Below are 21,341 nucleotides of genomic sequence, written 5' to 3' on the forward strand. Positions count from 1 at the left end.
GCTCACTCGCTTGTTGTGCCTACATGGGATATCAGTGCGCCATATTCTGCACGTAGTGAGACTCTCAGAGTCAGCTAAATTATAAACATATAAATTGGAATACAAAAGAGGCCTATGGAAAATAACATTTAATAATGGTAGTCCTAAATATCAAGATTAAAACATTTCATCTTCTTACAAAAAAGCTGATTTAGAAAGCTTTCGAACTTTGTTTTCTCGTTTTTTTACGTGAAACGCGATGTGTTTGTTGTTTGGTTCGAAGCTACCTAATTAGCATATTCATGCTCTATTTTGATTGCTAGAAACATCAGGGAAATGGATTTATGTTTTGTGATAAAGTGCAGGCAGATGAACATCTAGATGTGTATAAGAGACAGCATCTGAGTTTTCAAGAAAAAATACATTGATCCTGCCACCCTGTTAAACAAATTATTTCAACATGAATGCAATACACAAAATAAGGCTTCTTATGATTAATACCACTCACCAGTGTGTCAACCAAAATTGTATACAATAAAACGTTTTCTATTCCCTGGCGAAATGTATAATATCAGTATCGATTTATTATTCATAAGTAAGTGATTACTATGTGTAATTAACGCCAAATCATTCGATATCTTTAATTAACATTATCGATATCACCTACATTAATACAAGTACTAATCTATGGAAACATAATACGGTACCAAGGCTGAATCAGATTTTGTACGATTTTTTATGCTTCGGAGTTCGTTTCTGTAATCTGTAATGACACTAATAAAACTGGAATCTGTCGGAACAGAAGAAGTCTAAGTGGGAAAATCGCCTTGGAGCTAAATCATTCTTGCATGTGAATGAATTTTATCAACATACTGTTTCATTCGAAAAGGGAGACTGCCGAAACGTCTGGCCATACGAGAACTGCGCGTTATTATTGTTGCAAAAAGTTCAAATATATCCAGCTTTCGAGGTCTGTATGCACGGTTTGTATCCGGGGTTTGAAGTCCGGGTTACGTAGTGTCAACACCCACGTCATGTATATTCTTTAATAATTGTTACTTTGAAATATCCCACGAACCACTAAATTATGGAATAAATTGTCTCTTCTACGTCTTACAAGAGCTTCCAGGAAACCCTAAAGTGAGTCACATAGACACAAGAGTATGACATGAGGAATTGACCGCTCTGTTGACAGTACCTTAGACATTAATTAGGAATATAATAAATCAATCATAACGTCAGCACCGCAGTATTAACAATATGTTGAATAATAAATTTTATTAACATACATCTGTTAACATCAACTAATGTTATTAAACCTAGTGGAGATTCGACTGATTTCCTATCATATATCACTACTGTTGTCAAGAAGTTGAATTCTTAAATTAGATTTTCATAATAAGCAAAACATGGACCCAAAGTCGAGGGCATTTTATTCTGTTATGAGCAACGTAACAGACATGGCTGTTTTGTGCTTAGGCCTATTCATTTTCTTCAAGGAACAAACTTACTGTTTTCTACCAGCTGATAATTGCAAATCATGTTGATAACGAGGTATATCAAATTTTGAGCACAAAAATAAGACATGTCATTTCATTGGTGGCCTCACGTTACATACAATTACGTCTTTAATAACAAAAAGTCCATGATATAATTGCGTCATTCGTGAAATTTAGTTCAATTACATACTATGATATTTCTGTTCCATTCTATTTATTCCATTGCACGCTCCGACCTCTATTTAAGATATGTAGGCCTTCTATAATTTACATAAACTATACGGTATCAGTAATGGTTAATCAAAAAATCAAAAATAATAAATGTTTTCCAATTAAACGGGGGAGTTTATAAATCCAATAAACCCAGAATATATTCATTTTTTACATTCGCTTAAAGAAAACACATTGATAAAATCAATACCTCCATGATAAAATAAAATCAAGGCAATTCAACAAAAGGACGCACATCTCCGCTTGCGAACATAGCGCGTGCGTAACAGCCCTCTGATCTTTACTGTGGCATCGACAATCCACCTAGTTGCGAGATGGTTGCGAGTACAACCGTCAACTATTAGTCTATGCGTGCCATACGTTTTATGGTGTTAGTTACTATTTTATTAATTTTGGGTACTTCGCAATGTCTGTTACATCTGATTTCGTTTGACCAGCTAAAGTGTATCTATAAACTACAATTTGATTTTGTGAAATGAAAATTTATAGCAAATGAAAATTTACGATAGAAAAAAAAAAATTATTTTCTTATATAAAATTAGACTGTGATTTTGACAAGGTGCACAAAACGGACATTTAAGTTAATACAGAATTTTTTTTTTTTTTCTGCCAAGTGAGTCTCATGAACCTCCGGACACCACCTCATCCGTAAAATTGGTGTTGAATTGAAATAACGAAATTGCAGTCTAATGTTAATGAAAAATTCATTAGACCTCAGCAGAGTACCGTACTCGCGCGAATAAGCGCCCGGGCGCTTAAAATATTTTTTGCACTTTTTGAGGGGCGCTTATTCAAACGGGGCGCTTATTCGAACGGGGCGCTTATAAAAACAGAGTGAAAATTGAGGGGGCGCTTATGGAAATAGATGAAAATCGAGGGGTTCTTATGAGAACTTATTAAATCCAAGAGGCACATTTTGAATGAAAAACGATTAAATAAGGACATCCGGAAACCGCAAATTACGAATGATGCTGCGGCGGAAAAGATAATCGTCCAGAGAGCATGGCTTGTCATGACAAGATTGTTGTGAGTACAGTATTACATAACAGCAGAATAGCAGATGAAATTAGTGGTGGTGGTTAGCTTGTTCGCCATCGGTCGATTGAGAATAGCAGGACGGCATGATCATTGCAGGTTTTCTTGAAAACTTAGATGAGAATGTGTTAAAAGTGCTAATTGTCGGAAAAGGAGTAATAGGACTAGGCTATAGACAAATGAACGAAGATGAAAGTTGGGAATATACTGTCTGTCCAGGGAGCTCTCATCATTCTGTCAAAGATAAATATCCTCACTTTGATATTGACTAAAGGAGAATGTGATTCCACTCCACACCTCAAATCATGCCAACATCCACAGTCCCAGGATTGATTGGGTTATTGAGGGGGCATTTATTAAAATTAGAAGGGGGCGCTTATTCAAACGGGGCGCTTAAGGAAATTTCTCGTTATGTGGGGCGCTTATTCGATAGGGGCGCTTATTCGCGCGAGTACGGTAACCACTACACGACGAGCGATTATCATGACAACTGACACGCGCGTGGGTATTTCGTCACAGGCTATGGTTTGGTTGCTATGGTTTTTGTGACGATCAGCGAACTACAGGGGCACGCGGCCCGTAGAATGTCAATCTCTGGTTCTCACGAGAGCCCTAGTATCCGGATCGGGAGCTAACCGTTAGCGCTAACCGTTAGCACCTGCGTGAGAACGCCCGATCGGTTAGCGGTACCCGGATACGCTAACGGTTAGCAAGCGCTATCGGTTAGCAAGTTAAGGGCGTTTCTATCATCAACCAATCACACGTACGCGTTTACAATTTCCAGTTTCTTATTGGCCAGTGATTCGATCATCATATTGTTGGTATCCGGATCGGGATTTTCTCGCATGACACACGGCAGCTAACGGTTAGCAGGATCCGGATCCTGCTAACCGTTAGCTGCCGTGTGTGGGAACATAGCTAATACCATGTCATATCCTTTAATGTCCCGAGATCGTTCGTTGCCATGACAAACACCCGCATTCGGATCTATAATATTGCTTTACTTACCGGTACTTTTTTAGCTATTCAAATTTGTTAACTCGCACACTTATGGTAGCATCGATTTTTTTTTCTCATTCTGTCACTAGGATATGTTTGTTAATTCGCTGCAATTAAAATTAGTTAGTGATATACTATCGAGGCCATAGTATAGTACAAGTCATTTGATACGGGGAAGATTCCTGGCTAGCCATAACCAAGAGCTCAATTATTCAATGATAAATCAACTGTTAATTGTGGCCTCATCATATTATTCAGCTGATGCTGTGTTGCAATTATTTGATAGACCTGCTGCGACTACCATACATTTATTAGCAAAAATATTGTTAGTAGTGTTCGTGTGAGTGATTACTATGTGTAATTAACAATTAATTAATTAGTGTGAGTGTGGAGCTGAAAAACGACAAAAGGTCCCCAAATGTGACTCTTTAAGGCCTGTTTACACTTCAACGATAACGATAAAAATGCTAAAAAGCGATTGTTCATATAGCAAACAAAAGAAATAAGAGAAGTTTTTACACTAGGACGATTCTATACCGATTTATCGTGTATGCAGTAACAAATTATTTAAAAAAAATCAAATCAGATGACGTCATAATCATGGACAAACGATAAAATCGTTGCTACTACAACGATTTTAATGTTTTTTCTTGATGATGACCGTCATCTGATTTGATTTGTCAAATTATGTTGTTATCGCAGGCCTAACTGATAAGTTGTTATCGAATCGTTCTAGTGTAAAAACTTTTCTTATTTCTTTTATTTTCTATATGAACTGATTGCTTTTTAGCTTTTTTATCGTTATCGTTGAAGTATAAACAGGCATTAACACTGTAAAATTAACAACAATCGGCGATTTTTTATTTAAAAAATGATAAAAAAACATAGATGCTGAGATCCGGTCATATAGTAGACTCTGGTAGACTAATGATTTAGTTGAGATGCATGACATGCAATTGTCATCTTTTTCGGTAAAAAAAGTTCTAGCTACTAAAACAAAGATAAAATATTGTCATGACAGCCTCTTTGTGTTACGACAATAAAGGTTGTCTGATCATTTTATGGAGTATTAGGAAACTGAGCGCATCCTATCTCGAGCGAGAATGTACAGAAGAATCTTAAACCGTGCAAAATATGTATAGCACCTCCCTATGGTACCGTAGATATCTCAGATTCCTTAATTATAAAATTCAAGTCGACGACGACACTAATGTTTATGATTGGTTTTCTGGTTTTCTTAATATCACCATTGAATGCTTGAGAAAAATGTCATTTTCTATGGACCTGTTAATCTATTTGTGCTGTTGTTTTATTAACCCGTTTTAATAATTTGATGCTTTCGCCAGTCTCCAAGAAGACCGTGTGCCCTGCATCTTCGTATAATTGCTTCATAGACCGTATCTACTCTATAATATATTGATATGACTTCCTAAATTTGGAAAAATAGCTAAAGCGTATTGATAGACTCAACTTTGTCATAACTTCTAGGCCTACTCTACATTCTCCAACAATCAAGTATATACAAGGCTGACTGGGATCGTACAACACACGCACAACGTAAACACTCACGCACAAATAAAACCTATTAAACACAAACCTGATTATAAAACCCAAAATGAGCCAAGAAAATTTAAATTTTAACCTACTCTTTAAGATACGGCAGACATCTGAAGCGTAGTAGGCCTACATTTTCGAGTCTTCGTTCTCTACATGCAGTAGGCCTATTGCGCGCTGGGGTATCTGTGATTGGCATTAGAATTTGGTCCTAGAAAATGCTTCCGACATTTTCATTTGATAACACGTTTTGTTCACATGTGTTCAAATCATCAATAGAATTATACGCATGGATTAGTTAGGGCATTCCCCCTGGACAGGTTGTTTCATTCACAAAAATATGTTATCATGAAATCCACTTTCAAAGTGTTTTAAATTGTTGCCTTTGTTATTCATTTTTCGTTTACATCCATGTAGGGGCCTAACAATAATAAAAATAATATTAAATAATAACAATATAAAAGGCATAATATAAAAACTAATGATAACATATGACATATGACGACAATAATAACATAATGACAAGTTCCGTATAAATTGTATTAATTTGAGTCTCCTAGATTTTGTTGGTTCCTTATTAATATTTAATTAACATTATATCCAATATTTATAATATTGGTCTAATAATTGAATAAGTGAATAGAAATAAGGAAGTATACAAGTACACATATACAATGTGTTTTGAAAATATATAATGTACGATGCAATTATATTTAGAATAACAATAGGAAAAATCGGTATTTGAGATTATTATTGTTGACATAAGTAAAGGTTATGTTTACCTGCATTATCGCTGCAACAATATGTGACATTTAACAAAATTACATACGGTACCGCATACAGTGATATTAAATTGGCCTATAATTCATGATATTTGCCTCGAATACAAAAACGGTATAATAATAATAATAATAATAATAATAATAATAATAATAATAATAATAATAATAATAATAATAATAATAATAATAATAATAGTTATTTGACATTTCATTTTTACATCAGTTGCAGCACACGTGGCGCAGTCATCTTAAACGAATGAAAGAAGAAAACTGAAGAAAAGTGGAATTACAGTATTATTAATGTTCGCATCACGTTGTCTTTTTAATCTTATATTCAAAACAAAACTGTGTCATGCGCATGTTTTTGTATTACCTATAGTGTACATTTCAACCTTTTAGACAATCCTTATTTAAGTAATTATTATAGGTATTAAAATTTTGCTCACCTCAGCCCCAACCATGGTGGGGCTGAGGTGGGTAAGAATTCCCCACTAACTTTAATCTTGTGTCTGCCGATGTTGGACGGAGAGGTTAGAGGCTCTACAGGTTTGTCAGGCAGTGCTTTTCCATAGCATCCAGAGGTGCCACATTCCAAAATGTGAAAAAATACTCACCTCAGAGGAGGTTATAGACTCTATCACCATGCTAACTTTAAATCTTGTGCCAAAAAAAGTTGTTCACAAAACCATGGTGGGTATGGGGTGGATATGGACTCCACAAACTTTAAATTGTATTCGTCCCGTGCAGTGGTAGCAAATCTATAGCAACCAAATTTGTTAAGAGCCCCTCCCCCACCCTCCCCCTCCCCTCTCTCTTATATCTTCTTATACACATCTAGATGTGTATAAGAGACAGATATATATATATATATCACGTGTAAATATATCAGTCGTTGAAACAAAAATTATGTACATGCAAAGCATATACACGCATACGTTGTAAATAATGCATATGCATACACAATACACATAAACACACATATACATTCACATAATTAATCTCCAACTTACGCAACTACAAAAAGCACAATGCAACTTTTAACTCACCGACTATTAACCCGATATATGTATCTGTATTGTCGAAATGAATGAAATCTTTGCGTATACAGAAGATTTGATAACATACAAGTATGTATGTAGCGTCTTTTCCAGGCGGTTTACTTTATCGATTGACAACGGTTAATATGAATTGATTTCTTTATACAGCACTGTATTATCTAGTAAAGCTCACTAACTGGCTGTATATTCACTGACTCCCTGTGGTAACTATCTGTTTGAATTGAAGTAAGTTTACACAGTCCCTGCGTGTATATGGATGTTCATAATGTAATGACGTTTTTATGAAGCCGTTTCATTGGCTACTCGGAATCGGAACTATAGATATAGCCATGAACTCTAATTAGTTTTTGTACAAATGGATATATTAATAAATTAACCATCTAATACTAAGATATTAGGTCTATGTCATTATGCTGTATTTCACCAAATACCAATTATAATAAAATACTTTTATACATGATGTATAGTATTATATTAATACTAATAATATAAACTAAATAACTGTAATAATATTATTATTATCCTCATCATTATTATCTAAATCATCGGCATAATCCTTATTATTATTATCATCATTACCCTCATTATTATTATTATTAATACTATCATTATTATTATTTATTGTTGGCATTGTTATTATTATTTTTTATTATCATTACTAATAATAATAATATTATTATTATTATTAGTAGTAGTAGTAGTATTAGTATTATTGTTATTATTATTATTATTATTATTATTATTATTATTGTTATTATTATTATTATTGTTGTTGTTGTTGTTATTATTATTGTTTGTTTATTAGCTTACACTGGTATGATGGAATAGTTTCGTGAGTGGCAGTATGGTGTAGGATAACATGGCTCATGTCTATAAATTAATGAATACAGAATACAGACGGTTACATATTTGCAATGATAGGCCTATATAATGATTAAAAAACTTTTAATCAAAGGGGAATGCGTTGATCGTTTGGTCATTTAAATTATACTGTACTAGTTGATCTACGGTATTTATCATTCTAGTCATTGCAACAAAACTAAATATTTACTGGGAGAGATTTAGGGTTTTTTTTAGAGGTTTTCCTAGGTAAACGTAATCTAATAAGTAGGCCTACCGATAGCCTTTTCATGTCAATATATTTAGAACTTCTCGGCAGATAAATGTCAACATGACAGAGTGATACTCTTGACTTATTATTTACATGAGCAGACTAAAGTATTTGCCCAGGCGCTCAAGGAAAACATAACTATCATTTTTTTAATGCAGAAACGTGCGAGGTTTAACGTGGTCTAGACATGGAAGTGGAGCTGGGCCTGGCGATTATAAGATCGCAATGTTTTTGTGTCCCAAGGCTTCTCCAACACAGAACCCACTAAGCCACACAAGCAAACAACGCAATACACATTAATCGGATAAAATTGTCATTTTTATGGTGAATAAATGAAAGATACATACAAAATAAAAATTACAGAAATTACAAAATATATACGTTGTGTTAAATATTGGCTGACCCCCCAAAGTTTATATGACATAATGCATACAAAATATATAACATAAATTTAATTAAAATTGTACAATACATAATTAACACAATACCGTAGTATATAGATAGGTATTCGCTTAAAAGTGGATGAAATACGCCGAAAGCCCAGACAACAATGAGGGAAGCGGGAGAAATATGGACATGTGACGAACGGGGAATTATATGGAGCCAAATGCTCGACATATAGGATAACATGGGTTTAGATATGGACGTGAGTGCCACGTACTGGTGTCTGAACAGGGTCAATTGTTGGGAACAACGCCTTGGCTTTCCCGAAACGAAATCTGAACAGCAGATCCGCCAATCCCCTTCTGGGTATTAACCTTAAAAAGAATATTAAATCGTAAACAGGACAGCACTAACCGGCGTAATAGTATAAGAGAGTGGGGTCTGTTGCTGTCATCTTATTTATAATCGTCACGACAGCCTGATTGTCGGACCTGAAGAGGTATACGCTTGCTGATTTAAGGTCGGGCACAGGTCTCGATAGCGAGCACTATAGGAAATAGTTCTTTTTGGGCAATATGGTGGTGGTTGAATTCCTCGGGCGAACGCTAGAGCAAACCAATGTGTGCCGAAAACAGCAGCACATCTAAAGAACCAGACGCATCAGTGAAAAGTCGAAATGTTGACGAAAGACTCCAAGACTCCTCAAGAATCAACGCCTTCCCATTAAAGTTGTCAATGAAGTGAAGTCACATGACAAGATCCGCTTTAACTTCTTTTTTCAATCTAATATAGAAAGATGGGTGTCTGAGGTTTATAAGGCGACGAAGGAAGGTTCTCCCGGGAACAACTACAGAACAAGCAAAGTTAAGCACTTCTATCAACGACTGCATTTCACGTAACTGTACATTTAGCCATAGAAAATACGTGAGTTTAGACTTGACTTTGTCTATCTTAGGTAGGGGCAACTGTACTCCATCAAGGAACTACCTCAATGCCAAATATGGTTATAACTGCTGTAGGGGCCACGGTTTTGGATTCCTTGATCGGAATACCAACTGTTGAGCATGAAATAGAAACTTAGCCCAGGGAGTTGTTATAGTGTTAGCCAAAGAATCACGACACATGTTAGCTTGACGGCTTACACATGTTAGCTTTACGGCTTACACTGTATATAGTCGGCTGAAACCATCCGTTACGGAGGTCACCTGGCGACACACATGACTTTTTCTCTTATATTCCGAAAAAGAGTGTGTTCTACCAACTTTAAAATAGCTCCATGTAGTGGTTGCCATTCTCGGGCTTTAAAAACTAAGTTGAAGGTTCGAACCCTTCGATGTAACTCTAACTAACTTTTATCTCTTTTCTAACAGGATAATTACCCCTGCTACGTCGGATGTTCCTTAGGGAGATAAAAATAATGTTCCATAATATGTATTTAATCTAATGATCAGGAGATAATGTTACTTGTAAAGAGGCTTTGGCATAATTCAAACAACAATACCAATTCATATTATAATGAGACGTATTTGTTTATATAGGCCTATGTTCAATCGGTGTATATACTGTCTCTTATACACATCTAGATGTGTATAAGAGACAGGGCCTTATAATGATAATTTTCTGTAAATCAATAGCTAGCGCTATTCCATTACGAATGGGCAGTTTGAAAATCAGTTGCTTCAAAGTGGATTTGCATTGCAAACGCAGCCTAGTGGTCTGGTAAAGGCGTCCCGAATAGGGAAACTTGTTAACACTAGCAATCACATCTTCCTATAGAGTACTACAGTGTTACGTCCACGTCCGTCCGTTGCTATGTTGCAAAAAGCGTTCAACGACGCCATTTTCTTTACTGACAAACCATTAATCCTAATTCAAACGTATTATTAAGATGTATCTTACTTTTTCTTTGTAAATTTTAATTGATGAATAAATGTGTGATCGATAATAATATAATGCGAGCTTTTGTGTTTTTAGTACATTTTGATGGTAAAATATTAGAACCTATGATATAATGAACAGTAACCTACGTCTGTTGACAAGAGAGCACCGCCTGGCGTCGTGACGACACGACTGTGGTACTCTGTATAACATTTATATATAGGCCTAATTATAGGATTATATTACTTTACATTGTCATCAAACATTATACATTGCATCGGCTTGCCAAACATAACTGAGTTGACGTTGTCTCCGCTTATTTTGGGGAAAAAAAAAACTACCCGTAGGCCAGAGCCTTAGTACAAGGAAACCTTCATGCCTTCTGAATAATAGTTTGCCGAATTCCTGATGAAACACCATACGACCGCCAAACATAAAATATATTAATAGAATACATTAACAGATTTATCATGGTATTAAGTCGTAAGTAAACATATTAATACTGTACGAAAGAAATCCGAAACCAATGTATTTCGGTGTAATAAGAATTTAATTAGTTTAATGATGTCCACGTGACATTCAAAGTCAAATACTTATACAAATAAAATTGTGGGCGTGCCATCAATCCATAGGATATCAGTTAGTCTTTCTTCCAACAACTGCCCCAGTGCTGCTCTCGAGATTATACCTAAAACGGTTAATGGTAAACATGCTCATTCACACTCGTTACTAAATCATTGCTATAGATTTTTACTTGTACCATCAAACGGTATTATTCTTTGCTATTTGCACACACGCTCATTTACCGATGTGTGATTGCCAATTCCATGGAGCCAAATTCTTGATTAACGATTCTCAGAAAGTGTTTTGAACAGAAGCTTCTGTTGAAATCATTTAGACAATGTATGCCTATAACGAAAACCAAAGACAAAAACCAATTTTGCAATGCATAATTTCCAACAGTTAATATAAGCCTATACGTAAAATAGATAGTCTTAATAATAAAGTTATAGTATTGCTACAATAGACAAGGATGAAACATACAGAAGTATACTGCACTGCATGAGAAGGAAAGAGAGAAATAATAATGACAAATAATTTACAGAATTTGAAAGGATATAGGCCTAATACATGTAACTGCATTTCGTTGTTAGAACTCATATTGAGAAAAGTTCTCATTCACGGTATATATTAGTAATAAAGCCGGCACCGAAAGGGGAATAGTCAAAAAATCACGTAGTGCCTATTACGGTACCGTAGTTATTATTATCTCGGTAAGAATATCTACTCACACAAACGTGTTAAGAAAACCATTATATCTTTAAACGTATGCAGATAGATAGCATTACCCTAGTTTATGACATTCTTTAAGGGGCTCTGGGTGAGTTAAGTCATTAAGGTTAAATGGGTAAGACAGTTTAAACAAGCATTTCGACGTGCCACAATGCAGAATTAGGTTAGGATGTGGGTATGCGGGTTGGTCCTTAGGAGTGGATCGTTCCTACCCGTTGTGCATTAGATCATGGAGGATTAGATCTAGGCCAGATTGTCAAAACCCAGTGTGTCGAATCCCAGATTGCCGAGTCCAATTTGCCCGGTCAGTTCGCCGAATATCATACATCAGAATTATCGACAGCACGAATTCACGATGGAACACTCTCTTACTCGCATCTCATCCATTGTATGTTAACCAATCTTACCTACTCCTAGGCCTATATATCCTCTTCTCTCTTTAGTCTAGTCTATACACCAAGCCCAAGGACTGTTCTCCAGTCTTCTGGCTACCACTCAAATTTCATAGTTCTCCACATTGGCCAGCCCGTTTTTATTGTATCCCTTTCTGAATAGGCACAACCTTTTTTTTTTTTTTAAATTTCTGACCTTAAATCAAGCGTCCCATGCTTGTGATCTTTTGTTCTTTATCACCGTCCTGTATAGTTGTTCTAATTAATGCCTTTCGACTTTGTCACACGTTTATCCTGTTGATCGCATTGTTACTTTGTTGTTCCACTGTTCTACCATTTTTGTCGGTGATTTACATGCTTACATGCCACGATGGCTTTAGTAGCAAAACAGAATTTGAATTTTACTTTAATTTGATAAAATCTGTAAAACAGACAATTACAATAGTATATACGGTACGCTTAAAGTTTATTTGTATTATTAAATGCGAACAAATTATTTGAATAGCCTATCACTTCATAAATATATATTCTTGTAGATTACATCGGCAATCCATAAAATGGAACTATTGTAACTATAACAACGCCCTCAGTAACACAAGAGAATATACATTTTTGGAAATTCGAAATCGAAACTAATTTGCATAATATATACCGTAGGCCTATTGCAGGTAATTTGCATGTCCAAATGGACTAGAAAGTGTCATAAATCGTCTATAAAAAAAAACAGTCATTGCCACTTTTGGATACATGCCATTACTTGTTATTACAGATAAATAGTAATTCCATTTATGTTGTCTTCAAAAAACATTATAACAACGTTAGACGTTGATAAATTAGTTCCTCTATGGAACTTAATTAATTAATTTCTCCATGATTGGACCTACTGTACGCGAATTGGGAAGTGGATCAATAGCTAAATTAAGCCTTAACTAGAAATCTAATACTTGGTTTTAAAGCCAAGCTCAGGAGGATTTCTTTTTGTATGCTGTACACTGATTTTTCTAAGACACAAAAGGCACATTTTGAAGTAAACTTGGAAACAATCAATCAGTCAGGATACAATTTTTTTAATATTTAAAAAACTGAGGGAAAAGGGGAAGTAACCACCCTTTTTTCCACCTTTTCCCCAAGTTATTAAATATTCAAAAATCTGTATCTCGTTAACCGCTCATAAGTTGTTAGTCAAATAAGCTTCTCGTGTCTTAGGAAAATCAGTTGTACACATATCAAAAATTTCTTCCCGCCTGACTTCAACAATATAGGGGATTGTTCTGCTATAGTTCTGCTATAGTAAATTGTTTGGGGCCGGGCCGGCTGGGGAACCCTTGAATACACCACATTTGAAATCAACACAGTAATCAATAAGTATTTCTCTGAAAACCGAATATTATTGAAGGGCCCACTGGTCGTTTTTCTTCTTCAAAAATATTAAGTTGGAAATTACTTGAAATAATTATTTTAGGTCTATTTATGAATTTGCCCCCAATAGCCCTGGGCCCCAGTGCTTCACTGGCTGCAATGCCCGTAGCTACGCCACTGGTCTTATCTCTGAAACCTCCATTTTAGATTCCATGTCGGGTGCAAAACATCTGATCTTGGATTTGCGTCGGACGAAGGAACTCCCATATGGAGCTTAAACTGACAATTAAAATTGATCATAGTGATAATGATAATCTTCAGAGTGCACAATTCCCTTGCGGACATAAAGTTTCAAATTACTACAGGTAATCAAGGAGGTACCTATAGTTACCTTATTGGAGTATTTAATACATTTTTTCTGAAAAATTGATTTGTAAACTCTGAGATAAACTGCTCACATTTGTAGAGTCCACAAATATTGTTTCATCCTGTAAATGAGGAAACCATAATAATATCCTCATTTGTGGATTAAAATTTCAAACATACTTAGTACAGATGCTGATCACGTCAAAGCAATGACGCATTCAGTGGAGTTTCATTAATCTTTAAGTGCTTTAAGATACTTCGAATTTTCTGTATGTCAGCAACCTTCAATATCAAGGAAATGTACATTGCCATGGCCATTGGACGCTCCTATTATGCCACGTAGCCTACATTTGACAACATTATTTTTAAGTTTGAAAGTATATAGTATACCAATCTGCAAAACATAAACATTCAGAAGATAATTTATCATCTGAAATAAATCAAACGAGAAGTCTGGGTAAATATCTTTGAGCTATCCAAAGGATGAGATAAATGATTTTAACAAAAAGATACTAAATCAATACTAGCGATCGGAACTGAAACCATCAAGAGTTTATTGCTTGATGAAACAAGATACTGCTGACGAATCTATGCTAGATCAGATACAGTAAGTTGTTGTAAAAAACTACGATTTAGGTGCAGCTTTGCAAGTACTATTTTATAAGAACCAGTAAAATTTTACCCAGGCCCAGTGTTTTTTTTTTTTGTTTTTTTTTGCCGACATCGGGCTTAAAATGTTTTTTTTTTTTTTTGTTTTTTACATTTTACCTCAGTCTCAATTTGTTCTTATATTTTAAGCAATTTCAGCCTCTAAATTTTTATAAAACGTGTTCTTATTTTTAAAAAAGTGTAAGGCCTTGTACAATTCGACCCTTTATTACATTCTTAATATCAAAGCTCCGGTGTCCGCGAAAGAAATACCTCATGGTTTTCTTGGAATAATATCGCTTCAAGTGAAAAGGTCCTTTAAAAATAAGTGGATGCAAATCCGATCGGATGTTTATAGGAAAATCTATTAACATAGGGACGTAGGTTAAAATATAAACATTGTGCTTGAAAACCAAAGATTAAGTTAAACAGGGGAAAATAATATATGTGTGGTTATGATCAGCTTTTCAAATTGAAGATAATATGTGTGCTAAAGCTCGGGAAATGCTTTTGTCGTTGATGATTCCTACAGCTGCGTTTGAAACTTGTTGGAGAAAAGTACTAAAATATAACTTCAATAATAATAATAATAATAATAATAATAATAATAATCACGTGATTGCTATTGTAAAATGTAAATGCTGTTATTGACGTTATAGTTTATATAATGATTTCCTTTCCATTTAAACTGATCTAAATCATATCTGTGTCTCCGTGATTTCGTTATAAATTCACCTGATCAAATGTTTTTGCAATTGCTACTATCTATGATTGTGATTTTCTTCATGTATTCCATCCACTATCGTACGAATAACTTGCTGTTCACCTAATCATATCTGTGTCATATATTTGATTCCAAATTCACCATATCAAAGGGTTTCTACGAATTGATTACCACATGATCATTTGTAAATTTCACTAAATCCAAATCGTAAGAATAATTATACTGCTGTAAAAACTTTCCAATCGTCCGATTACTCGTCACATACGGAGCTCGGCATTGCCTCCGTACACAGATGGTGAATAGAACAGAACTTTTGTATATATACAAACGACACTACCAAATGGAATGACGGCGTACATAATCCATTCATACAAGAAATGCATTATATTACGGTAATATTACAACAGTATTTGATTGGTATGAAAGGGTGCATATGAAACCGGCATCGTTGCTTCAGTATTGCCTGCCTCGTCTGCCTGAAAGTGACAGGATCCCAAATTGGAAGAAGTCACTTCCTGGAGACCTGATTAAATAACCTTTCTGCTTTCTTTATTTTTTTTTTTTCTTTCTTCCTTATTTAGGCCTATTTTTTTTCTTCATTCTTCGTTTTGCTGCGCATGGTAAACGTCGGTAATGAATTCCATGTGACAATTGATAATTAAAACATGCATGGTACTCCCGCAACTCGGGGGAAATTTTGGACCCTTGGAAAATTGGCTTGTTTAAGTTACTGTAACATGACGTCACTGCTGAACTTCGGTAGAGTATTGAGAAAAATAGCTTTTTCTTGAACCCGCCGTGCCAAAAATTAAGTATTTTCTACACATACTCTAAAATAATGTCATATAATGTGGGCACTGTGCTCAGGCAGTAGAGGTTCGTGGCTCTATTATAAGTGTGATATTCTCATTCAACGTGACCCCAAGGAGGTAGGCCTATAAAATGATAATAATACTTTGAACCTCCTTCACTGTAAAAATAGCGTGGATCATTTAAAAACACAAAGCTCCACGCAATGTTGGCTCGTTTTTGGTGACACGTTTAAAAGCTAAACGCGCTTAATGTATTTAGGATCTTGACGTGTTTAGCATTAAATGTGCTTAGGTTTGACATCAGAAACCTAAACACATTAGGATGGACCAAAACACGTTTAGCTTTTAAAAACGGGACAACATTGCGTGGAGCTTTGCGTTTAAATGCTCCACGCTGTTTTTACAGTGTAGGTGCTCCTCAGTTTTCATAATGTGAATAATGTGAAATGTATATTTTCTCAGTAAGCGCAGACAAACACTCATTTTGCCCAGTTCGAGTCTAAAGTTTACATGATTGACTTTAGGTTAGTTAGATATTCTAGCCACCTCAAGGGTCATAGCAAACTAGCATCGATCCGCCATGACGATAATGTCTATATCCTATCAATACGGCAGGAATAATCATGAAGGTATAACAATATAATATTTTATATATAATATTGTTTTATAGAAGTAATCAATTACAACTTGCTGCTGGATAAACACTTGGACTGAACCTGCCGGTCCATGGTATCCAGCTTTGTTATTTAGGCCTACAAAGGATAGAATAAGGGAGTTGTTTTTTTTTTTATTAACATAGACTAAAGTTCTGCTGTTCTATAGCTTAGGTCTTCTGCAGATTTATGAACGGCCTACTAATAAGATAAAGGATTGAGCTTTGTACTAATTAGTGGTATGATGAGCAGCTTGCATATCGGGTCCACTTGTAAAGGCTAGCCGCGAGTAAAACGTCGTGTGGGGCTAAGTACCGTATTAAAGTCAGGCTCCGGAGGAAAAAAAAATTTTGATATGTTGTACAACTGATTTTTCTAAGACAGAAAAAAGTTGTTTGACGAAAAACTGAGCAACGGTGAATGAGATACAGATTTTTGAATATTTAAAAACTGGGGGGGGGGAGGTGTAAAAATGGGCGGTTACGCCGCTTTTTCCCCCAATAACACAATTTTCATTACATTTTAGACTACAAGATAAATCTAAACATTCAAAAGATGCATAGCTGTTAAGCAAAATCTTACTTCGTTCCTACATAGCAGATTTTCATGTTGCACCATATGGCATAAGAATAAAATGCTTTTATTTACTTTTGAATCCCTGGAGCCATAATATTTATTTGGTGTTATTGTACAATTATGTACAATATACATATCCAATATGTACCTTCCTACACTCCCTGGAAGGAACCATTGTTACCGTATAGGCCTATATCGCGTTCGTTACACCGAGAAAGTCTCCCTAGTGTTTTGCAATTTTAAGGAATTTGTTTAATGGGATGTTTTTGTCTGTTAACCATTCATGGCCTGGGTAAATAAACTTTGGGTCTACTTGGGTTTCATCAGTGGTTTCAAGTCACTGTTTAAGTATAAGTATTCCCTTCAAAAGAAGACGTCCCCTTAAAAACCAGAGTATTACGTTCCAAACTATAACGAATGTGCCATGGAAGAAATACATTATACACTTCTTACCTATCGTTATATATGGTATCGGTAGAGGTAAACGGTTGTCTTGAACGCTGATGAACTCGAAGTATTGATAAAATTAAACTCTTTAATTACCATAAGAATTATCATCAAACATTAGGTCTATAATAATTGTGGTTTTACAAGATTTTTCTATAACCACAATATGTCGTAACAGGAGTAAGCCTAAATAGATTAATGCAGCAGATACATCATAATATTTTAGTATTATAGGTACATGCTTTAATTAACTATATTAGGTATGAAGCAAAAATACACAATGTTACAGCATTAAACTAGACGTAAGGTTTCCCTATCACTCTACTGGAGGAGAACAAATCTCACCTCTGCTGATGCATTATCTCAATTATCCAATGGCGACGGCGCATCCGTTAGTCACCACATTATCTACCGGTATACCCCGTTTGAGAAAAGATACTACGTATTAGCCTATAGTGTCTTACCTAAGAGACAAAGGACGGGCACAGCTTCCGACTCCAACTTACTAAGATACAGTACCGGTAACAAATGGACACCACTCACTTTGTGAAAACTTCTATTTCCGCCAACAACCATTGATGTATCAGTGCAGTTTATAATACCCAGCAGGCCAAAACGCGCTATATGGATTCTTATTTACACACACGTCATTTTATAGCAGGACGGTAAAAACTGATGAACTTCTATAAGCAGTGATGACCTTCTTGTTGTCTGATTTAGGCTCACTCGCAAGTCAATCAATCAATTATTTTGCTTAAGTATATACCAGTACGGTACTTGAAAAACATATGTTTTTTCAACGAAGTTTCTTGCTTAAGTACTATACATTTCTATTTCCATGGTAACGCGAACATTAAACGACGAAGAGTTGATGATTTATTGGCCTGTTTGACATTAAGTGGTACCAACTCATGCGAATGATGTACGGTATTCTTCGTGAAGTTTTAAAGTAATTGTGAATTGATAATTCACCCGATCGCTTCACATAGATCAATGTAATACACCCTTTCAAGCATTCTAAACGAATTAAACTTTGTCTCTCCACTTGTAATATATCTGTCTCTTATACACATCTAGATGTGTATAAGAGACAGCTTTATTAGGAATTCGAACAAGAGGTGGCCCAGGGAAGGACTTTCACAGATATAGGGTCGGCCTACCTCAGCCCCACCATGGTTGGGGCTGAGGTGCGAAAATTTGAGGAAATATTACCTCTAGATGGCAATGACAACTTTATATAGTAAAATTCATCATCATCATATCACCATTTTATATATAGGGGCCTAGCGAAAAATATATCGTGTATAGGTGTAATTTTGCCCTACCTGACGTTGAAATGTACTGCAATGTTGATAGTAATCAAACCTGGCCATCAGGCGCAAGCTCGGTGGTCTAGAGGTATGATGCCAGGCTAGTGATCTGGAGATCGTGGGTTGGAGTCCCACCAGAGAACAACTTGCAATTTTTTTTTTCGCAATTGTTTTCAAACGTAGTGAGTACATACTACATTTCTACGTCAAGTAGGGCAAAATTACACCTACATATGATTCTCCTGACGCAAATCCAGTTTTTATCTATTCCATCACGACAATAACAATTACTTTAAAAATATATCGCCAACAAATTTCTCATGATCATTTATCAAAGGGATCTTCAGGAATCATAGAGATCTAATTAATATGTGTGATGTATCATAGAACATAAAACTTAAAAGCATTGTCTTTTATATTTTTACTTTACACACTTCAAAGCTGTGAGTCCATAACCACAACAGCCCCACATTGGTTGGGGCTGAGGTGCGAAAATTTGAGGAAATAGTACCTCTAGAAAGCCGGAAATGACACTTTTATACCGTAAAATTCATCATCATCACACCACCATTATATAATCAAACTGAACCGTTATAAAGGTAAAGCGCTAACAAATTTCTCATGATCTTTTATCAGGGATTTTCGGCAAACTTAGAGATCTGGTAACCCAGGACAACTTATCCTAATATAGCTTACTAAGGTTTAACTACAATAATAATTATAATGACTGGACAAAATACAAATTTCTTTTTGCTTTTAGCACAATTTTCTCCACTTTTTAGTATTATTAATATTATTTAAATACCGAAAGGTCCACTGATTAATCTCAGATACTCCAAGTATCGAAATGCACGCCATCGTGTCGGGATTCAATATTTCGACATAAATTTATCATCATTCTTTTATATAGAAATAGTCAATTAGAAACCGTACTGTATTTAAATCAACACCAAACCCAGTGTTTTGTTTTGGTTTGTGTTTTTTCTAATTTGTAATCGCATAAAAGTGAAACGTCGTCCTTGGAGTTGACTATTACTGTCCGTAGCGCAGCTCAGCAAAATAAGTTATAACAAACCATGTTCTATATGTATTTCTAATTTGAGTAAACAATTCACGCTTAGGTATAGCCTATGTGTTATAATTATAGTATTATTATGTATAATGTGTGCTGATGCATATTTACATGTTTTAGAAGTAATTTATTTTGAGTGATCCCAGGAAAGAATTTGTTTTGGCTAGCAAAACAAGCTTTAAAATACTAACACTGTGTACAAAGAAGGTAGGGGGGTGGGGTGGCTCCCACGGTTTTGTATAGCGCTTTATACTGAAGCCACAAAGCGCTCGGTGTTTGGATTATGCTCGTACATTGACTTGCTGCTCCCCTAAGGTACCAGCTATCTCTCGTCTGTCCACAACAGGGGTTGCATGAATCACACCGGGGGTAATCCCCTATTTGTCAGATGGTTATATTGTATGATTTTCTTTTAGTAATATTGCATCAGTTTTATAAGCCTATGCAGCTTGTTGCGTGACAATATGTGTTAATACCTTTTGTTTTTATTTATTTTCGATTTCGATTGACATAAATGTTAAGAGTCAGATCCGACGTACCGGTAACGTTTAGAAAGTTCTTATATATCCAGGAAACTATTATAGCAATTACAATTAAGCATTGACCTACCTGACTTAAGGACGTTTAGAGATATACGTAGCTTGATATCCCAAAGAGGCATGGCGAACTGTACTGATGATGTGCATCATCACGTGGATAAGGCCAATACAGTCGGATTTGTATTTTTCACTATTTACGTTGTCGTAACAGCTACCGTTGCTGAGTTCGGAAATTTACTAGTTTCCACTGCGATCGTTTGGAAAGGGGGACATAAAGAAGATAAGCAAGGGAATAAGAGTAAACTACCGAAAACCAGGAATATCTTAATCCTAAGCCTGAGCCTAGTGGACATTTTGATGGGGATAATCCTTGTGATATGGATAATCAAACAAGATGATTACACCGGTATGCTGACCTTCAGTCTATCTTTCACGGCAACTTCAACCCACTTAGCAATAGCGCTTGATCGTTTCTACCGAATTTTCTACTTTCCAAGGAATGTAGATCCAAACACCGAAAGACGAATTCTTTACATGATATCCGTTGCTCTTTGGATTGTTCCCTTGGTAATGTTCGGAACTCTTCTTGCGGTGGACCATAAACTGTACCATCTGGTTACATATACCCTGTGTCCAATAG

The 21,341-nt window shown here is 35.5% G+C and overlaps 1 protein-coding gene across 6 annotated transcripts in view; it reads right to left on the minus strand.

Moving 5' to 3' along the window:
* The window catches only part of LOC117106043 (sphingosine 1-phosphate receptor 1-like), a 22,836-nt gene extending 4,461 nt beyond the window's left edge, over window positions 1-18,375 (minus strand). Inside the window, exon 1 of one of the 6 annotated variants that reach the window (XM_033247388.1) lies at window positions 18,245-18,375. Coding sequence is in view for 1 of the 6 variants with exons in the window: in XM_033247384.1 (XP_033103275.1) it covers window positions 18,324-18,356 (33 nt within the window). In the remaining 5 variants the exon portion in view is untranslated. Of the gene's footprint in view, window positions 1-3,752; window positions 3,841-5,389; window positions 5,551-7,125; window positions 7,340-12,210; window positions 12,340-18,244 lie in introns of those variants that run through there. The other 5 variants (XM_033247384.1, XM_033247387.1, XM_033247385.1 and 2 more) reach the window with 5 other exon arrangements.
* Between the last annotated feature and the right edge of the window lie 2,966 nt (window positions 18,376-21,341).

The sequence above is a fragment of the Anneissia japonica genome, unplaced genomic scaffold (assembly GCF_011630105.1).
Source record: "Anneissia japonica isolate Jap-2015-1 unplaced genomic scaffold, ASM1163010v1 scaffold284860_len1800451_cov186, whole genome shotgun sequence".
Taxonomy (NCBI): Eukaryota; Metazoa; Echinodermata; class Crinoidea; order Comatulida; family Comatulidae; genus Anneissia; species Anneissia japonica.